This window comes from Camelus dromedarius, chromosome 33 (assembly GCF_036321535.1).
Source record: "Camelus dromedarius isolate mCamDro1 chromosome 33, mCamDro1.pat, whole genome shotgun sequence".
NCBI lineage: Eukaryota > Metazoa > Chordata > Mammalia > Artiodactyla > Camelidae > Camelus > Camelus dromedarius.
Window position 1 is genome coordinate 14,445,427 of NC_087468.1, and position 21,009 is coordinate 14,466,435.

Sequence of the window (21,009 nt, forward strand, 5' to 3'; positions counted from 1 at the left end):
ATAATCCCATTGGGAATGAAGGGAGGGAAATGGTGTGTGAATGGAGGATATAAAAGTGATCATTCCTCATCTTCTGTGGTAAGAAATCAATAGATAATGTATAAAGTGGAAACATCAAGAAGAGCAGTAGAAACCTGTTATTTGGAAATAAACATGAGAAAAAATGCTTACTGGGGCTGAAGGCAGTTACCTCTGAGGGTATCGAAGGTAGTGGGGAATCAAGTGGATATGAATAAGCCTGCTTTTTTATGAGTAGGGTTTGTCTGGGACAGTCCCCACTTTATCCCTGATAGTCGGGTATCATTTTGTTACCACTGCCCCTTTCACTCTCAAAATTGTCCCAATTTTGAAGTCTTGAAGTATTATTTGATATGGGTAATATAATACTAGAAAAAAAATAAAATAAAAAGAGAGGGCTCTTTGGACCCTAAATTAAATAACCTCATTTCATCCAGCTCAACCAAAAACATTGATTTTTCTTTTCCTCTAAAATTAATTCTTTATTTTAAACTGAATACAAGCAGTATGTCTGTTTCGCGATCACAGCAGGGGACATTCCTGGATAAGGCACTCCCACAAGTCTGATTTTCTCACAGGAAAAAAAAAAATGTGGTTAGATAGCTGCTATATTCATTACCTCATTTAATCCTTACAACGGCTTCGTGGGGGTAAACATCCAACCCCATTTTATAGGTGATCAAAATGAGGTTCAGGGAGGTTTTGTGACTTCTTAACAAGGTGACGCAGCTGGTAAGATACTAGTCTACACTGGACCAGGCACTCTAATTATGGTTCCCTTGCCTTTCCTCCGTATCAAATGATAAGGCATCTCAGCCATCCCACGAATGAACAGAATCTGAGATGTGAACTTGAGAGCCCAGGTTAACAGCCTTTTAGTTAGAAAAACAGATTATGAAAAACAATAAATAATTTAAACATCCTTTTGTCTTCCTCGTCTTTGAACAGAAATTCTAATTAATCTGCCCAGTTAGGCATAGTGGAAACTGAAGTCATCCTCCTGAGAGGACAGCCTGCACCTCCCTCGGAGTCCCGGAGGATGAAGCCCTGTTGTTAAAGCTCCAGACCAGGGAAGCCGTCCTAGTGGTTGTTTTATTTTTTAAAACACATCTTTAAACAACAAAAGCAATATATGATTATTTTGGAAAAAGAATAGAGATAAAACACAAGAGAAAAAAATTTAAATCATCGAAATCCCATCACCTAAAGATGCATACAGTTAATATTTTAGTGTATGTATCTCTACCTTTTTTCTAATACAAATACAAAAATAGGATCCTAGCATACAAACTTCTCAGTAACCTGTTTTTTTCCCACAAACACTATATTTGGGACACAGTTTCACGTGCATAGCCACATATCTACCTTGTGTCTCTTTCTTTTTAGTAGCTGCCTAATAGTTCATCATTTGAATGACTATAATTGACCAATCCTCTGTTGCAAGACATTTGGGTTTTCTCTCTCTCTCTCTCTCTCTCTCTCATTAACTTTACAGCAAAAACAAAGCTCTGCACATGCATCTTTGTCACACGTTCTGTCATTTCCTCAGGGTACATCCCCTAAAGTGAGATCACTGTGCCAAAGAGTATACATTTCAGGAGGCCTTCTAACTCACATTGTAAATTGCTCTCCTGAAACACTGTACATTCCCATCAATGGAGGATATAAAAGTCCACACCCCTATGTCCCACCAACCCTGCATGATCTTTCATCAGTGCTCTTATCCTTCCTAAGAGTTTAACCTTGAGGAAACAAGGCCAGGGTGTCGGGATGAGAAGCAGTTGAAACAAATAAGAAACGTCAAAGAGTTCTTTAATAATTTCTTTCCAGTCTCTTCCACTCTCTAATATTTTTCCAATTTGAAACTCTGACCTGGTTGGTTCCATCCTCAACTCACACTCCAATTTTCCCCATCTGCCCCTTTTTTATACTAGTATTTGAGTTTCAGTCAAGTCTTCCCTCACCAGGAAGTACATTTCTTTGAGGTGAACGACTTCACTGAAAATGTCAAGGTTTAGACAGCAATATCACCCAGTAACAGCATCACTGTGACACGCCCAAGGATTCTGAAATTTCAGAACCAAGCCAGTTAGAACGAACTGTTTAATACAGTCTCTCATGTTGATCTGCCAGCCATGGAAACAAAGCCACATTGAAACTACTTAAGACACAGAAGCAGAGGCCAAGAGCTCATTGTACATTCCTACACCTCCCCCTCTGACTCCTTCTCCCTGTCCCCATGAGCCTGACCCCATGGGCCTGTCCCTCCTGAGGCCTCCTCCATAGCTGGACACTGAAATGCCTTTGCTTGCTTTATTTTAAAGGGGTACCATTCTGGGGCTACCTTCTCACGGTCCAGTCTTTGCTTTCTATTTCTCATTTGCCCCAATATCGAGGATCACTACCCCCCCTCCATTTTTTCTACAATTTTCACCCCTAGTTCAGGACGTTTGACAGTTTTGCACAATAGCTAACGGTTCTCTTGTAACTCCTGCATCTTTTCCTTCTTCATCAGGTTGGTAGAAGCCAGCCCTGTTTATTTGATACATGCAACCCTCTTCTCCCTCAAGACTGGCACAGAGGTTGACACCAAGAGGAGCTCTATTGGGGTTAAACAAATACAGAACCCAGAACTGCGTACCTGCCCAGCTTACTCATTTCATACAAGTTCTTCTTCCTGGTGGTGCCACACTCAGGGAGGGCAACGAAAGAAAACACACATAAACTTTCAACTGGGACATGTCCACACTCAGCAACCTTTGTCCTGGGAACTCAGCACTTCAACACCTGGCTTGTAACCCTAAGACTGAACCAGCGGTGGGGGGTGGCGGGGGTGGGGGAGTGGATTGTAACAGGCAGGGATAACTGGGCCTAGTTTTAACTCCCCTTTTGGCCAATCCTCCAACAACACATATGTGCAAAAAACTACTACATTCTCACCTGAAGATGAAAATCACTGTTTTCTGGGTTTCACCTTCTACCACCTCAAACCAACCGTGCCAAAGTTTTCCCGGTTCACTAGGACCTAGTATAAATGTACTCTTCTATTTGTTCCTATTTTAAGAGGATAATTAACTACCTTATTTTTACAAAAAATGCACAGTGACACAGTCCCAATGTCCAACCCCCAGACAAAATCAACTGCTAAACATCTGCAGGGCAAAAGGAAAGAAAGAAAGAGAAGACATTGGAGAGGCAACTTTGGGAGCTCTTAGGAAGGCACACGTCAAGGCTGCTGCTCCGCGCTGCTTTCCCGCCCCCTGGCCTGGCTGCCCCTCTTCTCTGCACCCCCTTTCCCCGCTGCCGCGGGCGGGCGCGCCCTCGTGGCCCCGCCCCGCCCCGCCCCAGGCCACGCCCCTCCGCCGACGTCAGTTGTTATGTCTCGGCTTGGGCCGCGGCCGCTGCTGATTCTCTGCTCGGGAGGCGACGGCCGCGGCCTCGAGAGGTGGCGGGGGCGTAGGGGACGGCGGCCGGGGTCCGCGCCGCCCATCTGAGCGGGGCGGGCGCTGCGTGAGCGGGAGGCGGCCCGACAGCTGCCCCGGGGAGCCATCTCGGGCCTATTTTTGCTTTTTTTCTCCAGGACCGTCGCCCCAAGCGCCACATTTCCCTCTGCAGAGACTGCGACGCCCCCTCCCGGGCCGGGCCGAGGTGCCCGCCCGCCTGAAAGGCGCCGCCGGCCGACCCGAGCGAACCTGGAGCCGCCGCCGCCGCTGCCGTGCCCGCCGCGCTTCTCGCGGAGCCTGGGCGGCCGGCGTGGCCTGGGGCCTGGGCGCCGGGCGCGGCGCTGCAGCGGCAGCTCCTCCCCGCGCTGGGCCCCGGGCCTGGCCCCGCCGATCGCCGCGCCCTCCTGACCGCCGCCGCGGGAGCCCGGCCGGCCCCAACCGCCTCCCTGGCCCGCCGCCCCTGCGGCCCCGGCCTGCAGCCCGGCGCCCGCCTCCTTTGTGGATCTGAATGATTTGGGGGGCCTCCCCCCTACCTTCTTGAGATTACGGTGCTGGAAGGCCGACCCCGCCTCCTCGGTCGGTGACCCCCGCCTGGGGAAGCGGCCCTCATTTTGTTCTTCCCCGCGGGCTCTCCCCGCGCCCCTGTTCTTTCGGGGTCTAACTGATGGTTTTATTTTAGTTTTTTCCCTTTATTTTTCTCGCCTCTGGACTGGAAGGGCCCGCGCGAGGCTCTGCGTCTCTGCCCCTCCTGGTCTTTTGCTCACCCCCGCACAAATCCCCGGATCCACCTGCCTCGCGGCCGGGGATGTCCCCACGGTGACGGCGGCGGGCGCCGGACCACACGCGGAGCTGGTGCCCTCGCCCAGGCTGCTGTAAATACACACTCCCCCGTCTGCCGTCCTCTTTTTCGTGTTCTGAGCTCTCTGAAAAGAGAGAAGACGCAGGGGAGGATGTGGCTGAAGCTTTTCTTCTTGCTCCTCTATTTTCTGGTCCTGTTCGTCCTGGCCAGGTTTTTTGAGGCCATTGTGTGGTATGAAACTGGTATCTTTGCCACCCAGCTGGTGGATCCGGTGGCACTGAGCTTCAAGAAGCTGAAGACCATTCTGGAGTGCCGGGGGCTGGGATACTCGGGGTTGCCGGAGAAGAAGGATGTCCGGGAACTGGTGGAAAAGTCAGGCGAGTATCGGCTCTCGGAGGGTCCCCTCCACTCGGGGGAAGGGGCGACCCGTACTTCTTGGTACCTGGTGGTCTCCCAGAATGAGGCCAGACCTGGAAGGATTGAGCAGACTACTTCGAGAGCTGCTCAGCTTTTCTCTGTCCAGGTTTTATATATATATATATATACATACACACACACATATATATGTGTGTGTGTGTGTGTGTGTGTGTGTGTGTAAAATTTCTCAAAAAAAATCCCAATTTTTTGAGACGGGTCTGGAATTGGTAGGGGTGTTGGTGCGTCTTTTTAAGGTTATTTTAAAATAATAGTTCTCAGCTTTGTTTACCAAGTTGAGTGATTTTTCTCAAAATTCGGAGGTGTGAACCAGTTACAAACTGTAAAGCATTATTTGTCAGTTGATGTTTTAAAGGTAGAAGAAAAGAAAAACCCTCAGAGGTCTGTAGATAGCAGATAGCAGCGTTTGTCACCATAGTAATAGCAAGTTACCCGGAGGGAAAAACATCATCGGAGTACTTAATATCAAAGCAGCATTTAGGCTGAAGATTTAAATTTTATTTTACTTATTTTTTCTTCCAGTTTTATTGAGATGTAATTGACGTACAGCACTGTAAGTTTAAGGTGTACAGCATAATGATTTGATTCATACACATCATCAAATGATTATCACAGTAAGTTTAGTGAACATCCATCTCAGATAAATACAAAATTAAATAGAAAAAAATTTTTTTTCTGAGATTTAAATTTTAAATAATGAGTTTAAACATAAAGTGTACACTGTACAGTATTAGCTTTTCTTACTTTAAATTTGGTGAAAATTAGGTGGCTGTTTTTTGTGAATGCCTACCTTGTTTGTTTTTGTTTGTTTTGAAAGAGTTTATATTTCTGTCAGGATTTTTAAAAATTCCGTGTATCTTGGATGTAAACTTTTTTCCCTTCTGTGTCAAGGCACTGCTGCGTCAACTTAAATGGGTTGAGAAATAGAATTAAAATAGTGCTCAGAGATATTTAACATCTTAAAGAATGTATTTTCAAGAACTGTTGGTTTGGGGGTAGGGTTGGGTGAGAAATATGCTTAATTTTTTTTCACCCCAGACAAAGTGTATCTTTGTTTTTGATACACTTCCTGGAAGGGGAATACACTGTAATTTGAGAAGAGCATTCTGGGTTGCTGTAGGAAGCAATTGAAACTGATAGTTATCTTTTTTGTTGTTTCAAGTGTATCTGTCAGCTGTGTCTCTTACAAGGCAATTTTTTTCCTTATTTAGTATCCTATAGCCATGTAATATGATAGACAAGAGTAATAACTCCAGAGGACTTCAGTACTCACGTATTTGCTGGTTAAGGTTAAGATCACTACTGGGGCAGAGGAGGGAACACACTCTGTAAAAGTGATACATTTTTCTTTAGAGAAAACATGCAGTTGTGTGCCGTTCTTGCCACTTGTTTACTGACTGGTTTATGGTGACTTATTTCTGACCATGGCTGAGGTGTGGGGTGGAGGAAATGAAGTAGAAGATCTCTTGTAAGTAAACCTCTCTAAGTTTAGGAATGAAAAATGTCTTAACTGCCCAAGCCAAATCATTTTTTATGGTAAAATAATTCGATGACACATTTTTTTCTTTTGACTTTTATTTAGTGTTGCCTTCCTTTGGGCCTAAAAATACTTGTAACTTTGAGTCACAAGGAGTGCACGTAATATTTAAGGAATACACTCAGCCCACAGAAATACAACTCAGATCACACATTTTATAGCAGAGAAGTCTTGGTATAGCAATTTAACTTTATAATTTAAACATTTGTTATGAATGGTTTTGCTGCATGATACAGTATTTGTTTTCTCATTGTTAACATTTAAGGCAGAAGTTAAAATAATTTGACATTAGTGTTTTTCTTTCATTTGATGATACAAGCTGTAAATTTACACTATAAATTTGTGTGTGAGTGTGGAGTTTGTTCTCATAGGTAATCTTTTGTGTCTAATCTCCAAGTCATATAAACCCTATTGCTGTTTTAAACAGGTGGAGATGGCAAATTGTGTAAACCCATTTCTAAATCTTGTAAGTCAGAAGTATATAACTCATATTGTTTAAAAATTATTTGATGCCTGCACAAAACTAAATAATATTATGATGGCTTTTGGGGCTGGCATAAATTTAGTAATCTCCTGATAAATTATGTGATGACCCCACTAGAACATAAGCTCTGTGAGGAGATGGATTTTTGTCTGTTTTGTTCATTTTTGCCTGCCTCATAATAGGTTCTTACATATTTACTAAATGTATGAATCTTAAATAAGTGTATTCAGGTTCTGCTCTTCTTCTCTGTGGAGTGCAATGAAAGTACAATGACATAATTTTTTAACAGCGTAAAAATCATTGAAGTTGGGGATGTGAGATTTTTGAAATCTTACTCATGTTATTTTTTTCTTTTCTTCAGGTGACCTGATGGAAGGTGAGCTCTACTCTGCACTCAAAGAAGAAGAAGCATCTGAATCTGTTTCTAGTACCAATTTCAGTGGTGAAATGCACTTCTATGAGCTTGTAGAAGACACAAAAGATGGCATCTGGCTGGTTCAGGTATTAGAAACAGTGACAGAAATGAAATTATTTTGACTAAAATAGTAGTCACCAGGTGGTGACACATCTGTGTACTTGTGTCATGTGTCTTAGACATAACTCAGTTCTCACAGAGAGGCTCCAGGGTGGCCCCAGGGTCCCCTTAAAGAGATTTTGCAGACCAAGGAAAACAGAAATTAAAGGGTCGGGGAGGGGAGGCGTCGGGGAAAGAGGGTTGACTGTTTTGGTTAGAATCGGCAGAAGCAAATCCATTTTGATTGTTGTGTCTTCATGAGAGTAAGAAACATATATATTCCTTTTATTTAGTGCTTTGTGCTGTTTCTCTCAGTTTTTATTAACTCCACTTTTTAATTCAGTAATCCCAAATAATTTTGTTTCTAAAAAGAGAACTTTAAAGTAAGAGTAAAGGAATCTTTCTGTTAGGGAAATAGCCAACTTTGTGGGGAATGGTAGGGAGTGCTTAGTACTTTGCTTGTTAAATTGATGAGATTTTGATTTTAAATCCTAGTTCTTTGGCTATCAAAACTGGGAGATGTAATTATCATATTAGAATTTTAGAGCTATGAAGAGCTTTAAAATCATTTTTTTATGGCAAGTGAGTTGGTACATGTTATCATTTGTGTATTTTTATGTAAATTAGAAAAATCAATATTATATTGAACATGTAATTTCATAAATATTTCTTAGAGCAAGGCTAAAGTTATTTAAATTTTTTAAAATACAATTCACTTAAAATAGCGTATTAAGTAAATTAACAACATGAATTCAGCTAAAATTATGATTATTGAACCAGGATCAAATCCTAGGTTCCCTGATTTCTTGTCCAGTGTTCTTGTCATTTCACACCGGGGTTGGCAAAGTTCGGTTCAGGACATAATTAAAAGTAGCTGCTGCTTCAGATTTCTTTCTGAGAACAATGACTGCAAAATAGGGTGGAAAAGCTGAGTCCAGAGACCTTGGTTGCAGATCTGGCCCTGCCACTGATCTGCAATATGATTGTGGATAGACAGATTTTCTGTTGCAAGGTCCTCAAATAAATACAAATACACTAAAGGAGAGAGAATAGTACTGTAGTGCACTGGGCTGATGGGTTGCCCTTCGGGACTTCTTTAGGTGATTGCGTTGGATATCCATGACCTTCCCTTCACTTGCAGTCTCCCTGGTGTGTTGTGTGTTACTCTCCAGATAATCTAATTTAGCAATTTTTAAGTCCAGCAAATGTAGAAACTGAGAAGAGGGAATGGGTACTGTCTCTACATTGTGCTTCAAAGTCTAGTTTATTTCTGTGTTAAATTATTGGTATTGAAAAATAAACGGTAGCATCTTTAAAGCCTTAATTTATAAATAGTTGTTCCGTTTCTTTTCCCAGATGTTTCTTTCTGATAGTCTGATTGAGGAAGGCTTATTGGTTTTGATAATTTTAGTAGTATTAGTGACATTGAACCGGCTGTCCCACTGCCCTATGTCCAGTGTCTAAATGTTTGTCCACACATTGAATGGTCCCATAGAGAAGAATGGTAAAGATACTGAATACCTTCCAAAATGGGAAAAGCCATGTCAAAAGTCTGGAACTTCTTTTGGTATTTAGAGTGCTGCCTACGGATAACAGACACATTCTGTTTCACTATTAGCATATATTCTTGGCTTATAAATGATCTACTATTTTTTATGTCCTATTAAAGATAAGCATGGATTGAACTCCCTTAATATGAGACAGAATTCAGATAGTTTATTCAGCAGTTAATTGTGTACCAGACCCTGGAGATACACCAGGAACCTACACAGGCTAAGTCCTTGCTGTCAGGCAGGAACAAAATAAGAGGGTAAGGAGACAAGAGAGTCGCAAGGAACTCTCTGGTAAGGTGACACGTGAAGAACACGTGATGGATCGCAGTGAATGTTAGCATTATAATCACTGAATTATTTTTCTCTGAAAATAATTTTTTGAACTTCATAGGTATTAATAGTTGAAAATGACTTCTAAGAAAAATGAAATGTATTTACTGTATGGTTTTCAGTGTGTTCATGTTCAGTAGGACACACAGTTTTTTCAGTGACCTTCAAGGTTTGCGCTGATCACCACTGCCTGGCTTGTGTTCCCTTGGGCCAGTGGCTTACATCTGTCAGATGGCTGGCTTGGGTTGGAAGAGCAACCCCTGGCGGGACAACTGAGCAGACCGAGATCAAAACCCTGTCCTCAGCACTGCGAACTCGCCAGCTAAGCTAATCAGCGCAGACACTTCGGTTTAAGCTCTTAAAAGAGCGCTGTGTTGTTTTGTTTGTTTTGTTTTCAAGTTGAAAATAACTTCTTAAGACAGAAGAGATTTCTCTCATAAGCTTGTCCTTCTTTTTCAGCTCAGATATGATTATCTGTCTCTTGTAAAGGACAGCATTCAAGAATTCAGTTTTTAATAATTTGAAACATCATTCTTTTCTATTTGTTTTAAAAGAAGCTGACTAATTTCAGATTGCTGTATTATTCTTGCTTGCTTTCTTTCCTCTGTGAGGGTGTGGAGATCCCGATTTAATCCTCTTCACATTGCCTTCATTTGGGGTATCCCGTGTAAGGAGTGTTTAAGGACATCGGAGTCCTTTCTTCTTTTCTTCCCAGTTTTCTAGTATCATTTTCTTACTCAAATGAATTATACTCTCCTTTTGTATTTCTTGAGGAAAAAAATGTAGTTAGGTAGCATATAACTGATAATTAGCACGTTAGCCTTCATATGTTATGTCATTGAAAGAATGTCTAGATTTAGGGAAAATGTGACTGTAATAAATGGGTATATGACTTAGCTATTCCATCACTTGGTCAGTTCATTATTGTCCTGGAATGAGCTGGTAATCTAGGTTGATTATCTTTTTTGGCAACACTGTATGTGGAATGACACTCCAAAAGGAAAAATGAGTTTCTATAATTTATTTAATTCATCCTACATCCCTTATGATTTCTATCTTCTCAGTAACTCGTAAGTTTATTTTCTGTATAATACATGTGAATAGTATTCATATCTTTCTCTTAATTGTTTTAAGATGGATTAGTGGTCATAAATTATCCTTATGTTAAAGCAGAGTTTTAGCATACTCCTTTACACGTGAAGCTTTTCCATGTCTCTCCTATGTTCTTTGTAACATGAGGTGGAAAGAACTAATTTTAGTTTCGAAGGCAGCAACACATATGGGACATCTTTACCAATAATATACTATGTAATCCATGGAAAAACCAAGTCATCTTTTTTCTATCAATTCTTTCTAACATTTGAAGTTTTCCTGGTTTGTTCTTAGCCTGACCTCATATCTTTCATTAGCTGTTTGTTTCCAGTTTTGTAGGTTCTTTGATTCTACTGCCAAGCAGTCTTTTTAGCATCACATATAGAAGTTACTTTTCTTTCAAAAGGTTCTTGGTCAGAGAGGCAGATGGAATAGTGGATCGACTTCTGAAATGGAAAAGTTAGCATATGTTATGGGTCTTATGGATTTATTCTTAACATTTCTATTTCTCTGTTTTGACTTCTGTTCAAAGAACTTCAGAGAGAGGCTGTGGTATCTGTTCTCTACTGTTGTCATATCGTAAGGAATCCAGCATCACTGGGGCGGAGGTAGCAGTGAAAAGCACCGTGTGATTTAAAGTAAAGCTTTAGGTCAATATTTACTAAAGTATTATGTTAATATTGTTCTTGTTTGGCTGAAAAGTGTTCCTAGCTGTTTTAAAACTTGTTTATTTTTACTCCTAGATAGTAGTTAGGTTCAGGGAGGTTCTAACTTACTTACTCCTCTCTTGGCACTACTCTAAAGATGAACTACATGGCAAGCTACCTTATCCTTTATTTTGTAGAGATGAAAGGCTTTTATTTGTGTTTACTCATAGAGAAAACTAGTGAGGTTACCAAAGAAATAATTAAATGCCATTGAGTATTGTTTTTGTCAATCATTCATCTTTACTTTTAATAATTTTATACAATTTGCATATATATATTTAGGTTGACCCATGACTTTTCAAAGTAGAAACTCCATTATAATGAAATATTGAAAGATGCAGAAAATAACGTGGCTCCACACTCCTTGTATATGGAGTTACGTATGGAGTTACGTTATTTAATCTAGCCTCCACGTTGTTGTATGGGGACTAACAGTATTGAGAGGGATGTGACAAATGTCCTGATTATTAGTAAAACCCACTTCTAAGAAGTGGGCAAAAGTGTGTGGGTTTTTTCTTTGACCTGTGTAACACCTGTAATACATGTGGAAGGAACTAGGCAGTAACCTGAGGCTGGTTTTAATTTGTAAGTGTAACTGGACTACACAAGATTGCCATCAGAAAGTGTGGGAAGTTGACATCTCACACTGTTCAGCTCAGTTCCGTCCAGCGGTGTGCAGGAGCCGGCTCACACTGCCTCATGAAGGGCAGATTGTCAGCAATCCCAGCTCTTCCCAACTCCATGTATAGCGATGTCACGTTGGTAACTTGAAATCAGCCATGTGGGAGTATTTACACCAAGGAAATCAGCAAATGATAGAAATTAGAGCTTCCAGTTTCTTCTGGAGAGCTACTTGTTAAACATTTACCAGCAAGCCACCGGGTTCATCCATTCATCCAACCATCTAACAAATATTTACTGAAATCTAGTGTGTGCCAGCTGAACCTTGTGATAAGCATTGAGGGCAAAGAAGACAAATAACCCACAGTCTGTGCCATAAAACAGCATACAGTTGGGTTTACTAAAATGTGTGGACCAGTAAAAATCTTAGCTTATGATTATCTTTCCCAGATGGTCTGTGATGGGCTAGCATCTTGAGGGATCCTAAAGAACTGTGAGACAGTGAAGTGGAACCTAGGAAAATGAGTACTAGGAAAAACCTGGTAGTTTTGGGTTTTGTTTTTGTTTTTGTTTTTTTAAAAAAGTGTATTTTTAAATACACTGAACTAGAAGTCATTACCTGTGACTGGGGTCAAGAACACTGATGTGCAGTTGCATGGCAATGTACCAGTTATGCTAAAGTTTGTCCAGAAAACATCCCAGGTAACAGGTTGCTGAGGAAGGGACTTTTATTATAACAGAAATCAGAAACTTGGAGGCTTTAGAGAACCTTTATAAACAGAAGTAAAAGAATGGGTTTCTAAACTGTAAAAAGCTGAAGTAGTTTAATTCAACATACATATTTAATGAGTGCCCAAATGAGTTAGGCACCATCCTAGCCGCAGGAAATGACGATGGCGAGCAGGTGCAGGGATGCTGTTTGGAGAAGCAGATACCCTGGGAAGGAGGATGGAAAGATTGCTTCACTTCTAGCCTGTGTTGCCAGGTCTGTTCTAGACTTGGAACTCAGGCTGTACTTTCATCGGGTTTTTTTCTCGTCCCTGAAAATTTTCCCCACAGAGAATGCAACATTCTTCCTGAACTGCTGAGAAATATGTTTCCCCTTTTACCAGCAGTTTGAGTGCCGTTCAGAATCACTGTGCGTGCTTTTGGATATGAGCTATAACTTGGAAACCCTTACTGATGTGGTACAGTAGTAATAGGCTTAGAGTGTTTTGTTGTGCCATGTGGCAAGCCAGACGAGTTCTTTCATGAAAACATTTTTAGTGGTTGTTTAATTTGGCCTCCACCAAATTTAATTTAAGCTAAACTTTCAGTTGAATAATACCACTATATAGGACGTTGGACAAAGCAATTTCTAATCATGTGAATATAACTATAGAGTCAAATAAAATGCTTTCATGCAGTGCCTAACGGATTTGTCATTTTTGTATGGTTCTTAGTCAGGGATTATTAAACTCTTCAAGAGCAGATGTTGGAATAGCTTGCTGAATCAATAAGGCCCTGGGGTTAAACATTGTCACGGGCCTGTCTCAGGGATGTTCCCACCTCTCTTCACACACTTTTGTTGTCTGTGCAGTGACCAGGGGTGCCCGGGAACAACCCCGTCTCGTTCCTACTTCCTTTCCTAGCACTGGGGCTCTTGTAAGTCTGAAAGGAAGTCTGCAGTGATCAAGATCTTCACTGAAAGATGCCGCTAGGCTGAGCGCCAAACCTCATATTGAGTAAAGCAACCTCTTGATTAACCCCTTGACACAGTGTCATGATAAACACAGACCTGAAGTATTTGTGTATTTGTAGCCCTGATCAGCAAATAGGAGTGAAAGGGGAGTTCTTTTATTAAAAAAAAGGGGGTGGGGGAGGGGAGCAAAGACCAGGGAGTATGGCCATATGATTTTACAGAGATTTCCTAATCCTGAGTAATCTGAAAAGTCAGTTCAAGATTTCTTTGGTTACTTGATAGAAAAAAAGAACTACCATGTTGACGCTTCAGTGGTGGAAAAAGAAAAGAGAAAAGAAGAGATGAGAAGAGAGGAGCCTGCCTTGCTTGTTCATCCTTATTCTTCAGATAAAATTCGTAAAGGACTTTCAGACCATGGGAAAGTGTGGCAGCTAGGAACTTCCTGGGCAGTGTAGCCTGTGTGACCCTCCGCAGAAAGCAGTTTCACCTACTGAGGCCACGTCCTCCATGGCCCTCCTCCTGGTTACCCCAGCCATCTAAGCGTTTTAATACTAACTTGCGTCTCCCTCAATAAGACCATTTATTTTCACTTGAAAGTACTATCAAAATAATTTGTTCAATGCCCTAGATTGTGTATTTGTGTGTGTATTTATTCAGCACCAAAGTTATGTTACAGAATGTTCCATATCTGTGTGTATCTCTCTGTAGGTATGAGAGTGATAGTATCAAGGGTATACGACTGGGGTTATTGGACAGTGACCTGTTGGCACATAATGTGAACTTTAACTTGTCACCACCATGCTCATTGTCTCCTCCTGCTGCCCTTGAAACCTGTTAGACTTCCCAGCCGAGAGGCCAGAGATGAGGCATTTGCAGCATCTCTTGCCTCCCCCAGGCACTCATTTCACACACTCGCTCCCCTGGGATTTCACTTCCTGGAGCTTTGTGAATGTGAACATGGCCCTTCCTCCTAGAAAGATTAGAGGCCCCCAGAGTGCTGGGTTGTAATTTTGAATTAAGTAGTATCAGTAACACAGCATTCATGAAAATAAACTTGGCCTATATACTCCAGGCTTAAAATAAATTAAACAGATGGTTTCATGAAGGCATAGGACATTTTTGGCTTTCCATTAAGTTTCCATTTAGTTATTTTTGTTTGCGTTTGTTTTTAATATATAATTTTTATTTATTTTTCCTGATACCTCTATTGAAATTCTGCCTTCATTGAAAGCAGGAAGTTTAGGGAATAAAGGGAAAGGTATTAACAATTAGGCTGAGAAAGAAGTCATTGTATGTTTTGAAGGTTAATCTACAGTTTTTTTCCTTTTTCTTTCTTTTGTTTTTAAAAAAATATTTTTCTTCTCGCAATCATAATTGTATTTGAAAGCTGAACATTTGAAGCAGAAGTTCAGGAATGCAGAATTTATTACAGTAATTTTTATGTTAGTACCTTTTGTGATTGTTAAGAAAAAAGCCATAGAAATACTAGTGTTGATTTAGTCAAAGCGTAGTTTAATAGAAAACATGTGTTTGACTCTTGGCTCCATAATTATACTTTTAAAAAACTGAAATTTGAACTTGTTGAACCCACATGTGGTAATTTTTAGTAAGCTTTATTTGAGTTAATTTAAAAATTTCTTTTTAGAGCAGAGAAATGACCCCAAGGGCCGTTCTCTTCCTGCGTAAGTTAACCCTGGAGGACGGGCCACATGGTGAAGAATGTGGCGAGTGTTTTTAATACGGCTTTGAGTCCCCCTCTATGTAACTGCCACAGAGTGTGAGAGCTTAATGTACTGTATTCCGTGTTTCAAATCTTTTCCAGTTGGACGGTTGCTCCTCCTGTAAAAACTGCAGTGATAACGTGATGATATAGTTAACAAGAACTGGGAACAGAGTATGTTTTTCAAAAAAAAGTGAAGTTATAGATATAAATGGTTGGTTTGACTCCATTTTAGGTGATTAAAGTTTCTGTTTTTCTTTTTGGGGGAATAGGTCATAGCAAATGACAGAAGTCCTTTGGTGGGTAAAATCCACTGGGAGAAAATGGTGAAAAAGGTGTCAAGATTTGGAATACGTACAGGCACGTTTAACTGTTCCAGTGACCCCAGGTAAGGTGATTAGGCCATTCTTATAATTTGAGTTCTGATCAGAATTTTTTAATGTAATAAGGACAGTGGTATTACAAGCCTGTTTAAACTAAAAGTTAATTATAACGTTTAGCACACAGTTACATGAGTACTTGATTACTAGTTTTTGGTGATTGGCAGATACTTCCTTTCTGAGATCTCTTTTTGTCTGTTCTTCTGTGTTCTTTCTAATGGGGGTGACTCTTTACAGTATGTTTCAATCTTTTTGTTTCCATTTTATTTCCCAAAGAGAATTCAGTACATTTATGGCTCTAGATGACACCTTTGTGCTGACTTGAATCTTCTTCCATACTTCTTGGACCTCTAGTTTGCATTGTGACACTCATTTCCATCTGCCATATGGGTGCCCCTCTACACCCTGGTCCCTAAGCCCAGTGTTCAGATTCATATTTATCTTCTTTTTAGATAAACTGTGTGCCTTTCTACCTTTTTTTTTTTTCTGTCCTTTACTGTTTTTTCCCCCATTTTCTCAGACAAGAATTCTTGCAGATATTTTTGACATTTTTGTTTTTCTTTTTGTCATCATCTCCAGTATTTAGTCTGTCACGTTATTTCTTGCTTCATTATTGCATTGTTTCTTCTTTGACATGTGTTTTATTTCAAGTGCCTCCACATTATTAACAAATTCTTTTATTCATTTAATTACCCATTCAATAAGTATTTAATTAAAGATGAGCCTGTACAGCATGTTCTGTACAGGAGGGAGCATATGATACGTGCATAAAAACCCCGCAATGTTAAGTCCTTTCTAACATAGGTGGGTACAGCTGACTTACCATGTCCCTTACATGTGGTCACAGAGGGAAACTCATTCACTGTAGAAAACCCGCCTCCACCACTGCTACCCCTCAGGTTCTCCTGTGCTTCTCCTTCAGACCCACGTTTGCTTCAGTTCTCCTCACTGTCCTTGTTTGGCTCACTCGTAACGTAGGCTGAAATCTGCGGTGGGAGGACTCCCTGAAAGCTGGGGAAAAGAAGGGAGGTTCCTGTGTCTCCTGACTCACATTAGTCTCCTCATTTACCCTCAAAGCTCCCTCTCTCACCTTCACGAGAGAACCTTGATCATATTTGATGCCTTTTGTTGAAATGTCCAGGATAGCCTAAGTGTTAATGTTCTTATGAAAAGGAAATCGTTCTTATTTCTGTCTTTTGTTTACCAAAGACAATTGCATTTGGTCATATTCCATCATTCCCAAATAGGGTCCAACTGAAAGATCTTTCCCTCAGCCTGGTGGTGATGGAAATACCAGAACAAATGATAGTTCTGATATTTTGATTTCTTTTTCAGATAATGCCAAAAGCCAGTGTTAAATACCACTATTCTATTGAAAGATGTTCAGAATTTATTTTTTAAAAATCAGTGAACTAAGTAATACATTTTAAATACTGTGACTTATAAGTACACTAAAAATACCAAGTAAAAACAAATGCACAAAAATATCAAGGTTAAACACATTACAGTCTAATGTAAGTTGTAAGACAACATCAGTAAAGAATTCAGAATGAAGCTAAGCACAACATAAAGTGAAGATAATCTGTTAAACGTGACAAACTGAAGGAAATGGTAGCACTGATTTTTTTCTTTTATTGAAGTATCGTCAATTACAACATGTCAATTTCTGGTGTAAGCATAATGTCCCAGTAATGCATATATATACATATATTCACTTTCATATTCTTTTTTACTAAAGGTTATTAAAAGATACTGAATATAGTTCCTTGTGCTATGCAGAAGACATCTGAATTTTATCTGTTTTTATATATAGTGGCTAACATTTGCAAATCTCAAACCCCCATATTTACCCCTTCCCACCCCCTTTCCTCAGTAACCAAAAGATTGTTCACTATGTATGTGAGTCTGTTTCTTTTGTCGATGAGTTCATTAGTGTCTTCTTTTTTCTTTCTTTCTTTCTTTTAGATTCCACATATGAGTGATATTATATGGTATTGATTTTTACTGTAATCTTATAAAGGAACATGCACCAGAAGGGTCATAACTGAGTCCAGTGGACTTCAGTGCAAATTTTGTAGCTTTTCTTTTGAAAAGCCCTTTTTGAGTGTATACCAGCTAAGGAGTGGTGAAAAGATACATATAAGCTACCTCCAAGTTTTCCTCTGAATCGTTCATCTTTGTCTTCAAATAATCCTACCTGTTATTTATGATGGAAGAGATCTTTTTTGGAGCAACTTTCTGCTTTTTTGTTGACTGCAGAAGCTATAATTTTTTGTTACTAAAAAAGCACTTGTGTGTCATCTTCTTCAGTTCCATCGCAGAAATGACGATCTTGATGCAGAGTTACTTGCGTCAGTTTCGGTACTGTCATGTTCGTTTCCTCTTATTTGGAAAGCCTTCCAGCTGGAGCAGGGCCTGTTACTGCCATAGACACTGTGCTTAGTCAGGGTCATTCCCCCCCACCTTTTTTTTGAGGATTATGGAGATACAGAAGAACAAAATAGGTTGATAAGGAAAAGGGTGTTGAGAATCTCAATGCAGGGTGTAACTGGGCAAAGAACAGTGTTCTGCAAGCGTTCTAATCACACACCGAGTAACTGAGCCATCATCTTGATCTCAGATTTCTAAAACAGCAGAATCTCTACCCCTCAGCCTATGTGGCTTTCTTTGACTGTCGTTCCTTCCCGGGGTGGCCTCCACGGCGGCCTCCTCTGATGTGCCAGTCCCACTGTGAAGAAGGTCTTTCGTGACTTGCTTAGTGCCCCGTCTGGACTTTCAGGACCACCGCTCTGTGCAGCATCTGACTCTGCGTTGGCAGCAGTTCTGATTTCTTTCTCGCTTGGCCAGCTTCCCTGGTCCTCATTCCTCTCATTCCCCAACCAAGTGATCTATCTCAAAGGGCTTTTCAGGTCAATGCTCTGCTCCCTTCTTTTCCCTTTGGAGAAAGTAGAAAGTGAGGTGGGGTATATATCTTTGGGAGGTTGGAGAGATGGGGCAGGGATAGTAGAGTGGTTGGAGGATACTGGAATTACAGAAGCTGAATGATAAACAGAGCCAGGAGGGCTTATGGTCAAAGAATCAGGGATGGGTGCCTATGGAATAATTAGGGAAGGAAAGGGGAGATTGCAGAGGGGGATAGGGAGGCCGAGGAGGCCAGTGACCTTGTCTGAAGAAGCAGCATTATATGAACAGAAATACCAAGGTTTCTTTTTAAATACAGCATGCCATGCCAGCAGCTGGAGTGCCAGAACTCACCAGCCATGTTTTCTGTCATGTTTAGTCTTCAGATTCTCTTATGAGATCTCAAAAAGGCTTCCTTTTGGTCACAAGAGAATATTGTCATGGGCTTCTCATCGAACTTATTCACACCTTTAGAAGGTTTTCTGACTTGGCAGCAAACCTTTTATATTGATATACAGTAAGTAACATTCTAAAAAATAGTATGAACATTAGTCTTCATTTCTGTTTCGCAGTGGGGTTTTCAAATTAATTTGGTATACGATATTTGGATGTTGGATATCAAGTGTGGAAAACATGGATTTAATCTGAAAGACATATGATGACATACAAAATGTTATTGTCCTGGGTACTCTTAAATTCCTTCTGGAATGATAAACCTTAAAACTATCACTTAGCTCTGAACTGAAAAGAAAGTACATAGTACATTTATTTTCTTACATGAAAAAATGTGTGCACTAAGACTTTGCTGTTTTACAGGGAAAAGCTTTCTGTCCAAAAAACTGTCATTTAATTTATATGACACAAATCAGAAGCCATATATTCTCTGAGGTGGTTATAGAAAGATAAAAAGAATGACCAATGTGTCATTACAAGTATCCTATGCAATTAAAAAAGTACAGCAGTTTAGGTATTGAAGATGTAAATAACACAATTATCTACATGCATTTGACTTGTTTTGTGAGGGGAGGATAAAAATCACATTCATGGCAATGATTATTATTTTGCTTTGGACACTGGTACAGAGTAGAAGATATTTTATTTTGTAGGAGTATGTATTTCTCAAACCATTGCAATTAAAGCAGTATTGATATTAATGATACCTATCTTGGGAAGGAAGTGAATAAACTCAACAAGGAGCTGAGTCATGGTCTCTGGTTCTGAGTTGCCCAGATGGTTTCCCAAAGTCATTACTAACCTTGCCTTTGTGACATAGCATGTTGTGTTCACTTACGTTAAACTATATCACAAAATACCTGAGATAAAATTAATCGTATTATCATCATAAAATCATAAAATGTGATGTATGCCACGTATGTCAAGACTTTTGTCTCTCTTAATCTGATCTCATAAATGTGTAATATGCTTATTTAATTTAATAAAATATAATCCATGCTTATTAACTAAAGCATAACATTTATGATTTTTATATCAATATTCTGAATAGCAAAATAAAAAATTAAACATTTACTACCATCCATTTACAGATCTGTAGTGAACAAAATGTATCCACATGGTAGATTTTTTTTTCCAACTTTACTAACGTAAATTTACACATCATAAAACTTAAAAAAAATGTTTCGCTGATTTTCTCTCCACTGTAATACAGCAGCTGTTTTTATTTTCCAGTATCTCCTTTCACTTGTCATCTAGTTTTTTTAGGGGTAGAGTTTTGTCACAAATATTATAGCAAGAACCTGTCCATTTCCAAGAGGTCTGGAGTCATGACCCCACTGGATAAATCTAAAAAATGATTTAATTTTAGTTAAATTCTTCTGTATTTACTGTGTTGTAAAATGGGGGTCATCCTCGGACTGAGTCACTTCTTAATCTGAAAACTATTTTTTGGAGGGGTCGGTGAGGAGGTAATTTATTTATTTTACTTCATTTTTTCAGTGGAGGTACTAGGGATTGAACCCAGGACCTCTTGAGTGCTAAGCATGCACTCTACCACTAAGCTATACCCTTGCCCCCCTAAAAACTTCTTAACCTTTGTTTTCTCTATGTTAAATACTCCTCTTCATGATCCTCATTAAAGAAATGAGAGAGTACAAAAAAGATGAGACTTGCTTTTTTCTAGGCGAGCTTTTGTGGAGATTACTTTGTGACACTGCCTGTGTGCGTCAGGCATTGTAATGGGTTCTTGGGTTAATAAATGGGTGCAGCATGGCTCCTACCCTCAGGAGCTTGCATTCAAGTCAGGGACTCAGCATATAGAGTAATGTGTTTTCTTCTCTCTCCTTTGCCCATTTGAATCTAACCATCCTTCAAGACCTAGTTCAGTTCCCAAAACTTTCATGAAATCCTCACCAGCTCAAACTCCCAATGATACTCCCTTTTTTTTTTAAACTTCTTTTATATTATTTAGTAATAGAATATGTAGAGTTTTATACTTTGTTTTGTCTTAACAGGATTTTAAATTCTTTGTACACAGGAATTGTTTTCCTGTTATCTTTTGAATCTTACCAGCACGTAATGCACTAGTAGGTTCATAATCGATGCTGAAAGGTTTGCTGATTCCCTTGACTCAAAGGCTTTTCAAGCTACACTTTTTCTTAAAAAAAAAAAAAAAACAAAAAAACAAAGTGAAAAAGAAAGAACCAAAAATACTACAAAAAGAGAGCTTGCTTTTCCTCTTATACAGCTGCCAGGTATTGACACTGCTTTTGATCGTTTACAGGTTATGTGTTTGTGGGGAGAGGGTGTCTTTCAAGTGCTAAGGAAATTTACCAGGGGA

The 21,009-nt window shown here is 39.9% G+C and overlaps 1 protein-coding gene across 4 annotated transcripts in view; it reads left to right on the plus strand.

The window, feature by feature from the left end:
• The first annotated feature begins 3,865 nt into the window (after positions 1 to 3,865).
• Positions 3,866 to 21,009, plus strand: part of LOC105104171 (E3 ubiquitin-protein ligase RNF103) — a 54,566-nt gene continuing 37,422 nt past the window's right edge. For 2 of the 4 annotated variants that reach the window (XR_010378831.1, XM_031441299.2), the window contains exons 1-3: positions 3,881 to 4,637; positions 7,078 to 7,217; positions 15,207 to 15,322. Coding sequence is in view for 3 of the 4 variants with exons in the window: in XM_031441299.2 (XP_031297159.2) it covers positions 4,412 to 4,637; positions 7,078 to 7,217; positions 15,207 to 15,322 (482 nt within the window). In the remaining variant the exon portion in view is untranslated. Of the gene's footprint in view, positions 4,638 to 7,077; positions 7,218 to 15,206; positions 15,323 to 21,009 lie in introns of all 4 variants that reach the window. The other 2 variants (XM_031441302.2, XM_010997852.3) reach the window with 2 other exon arrangements.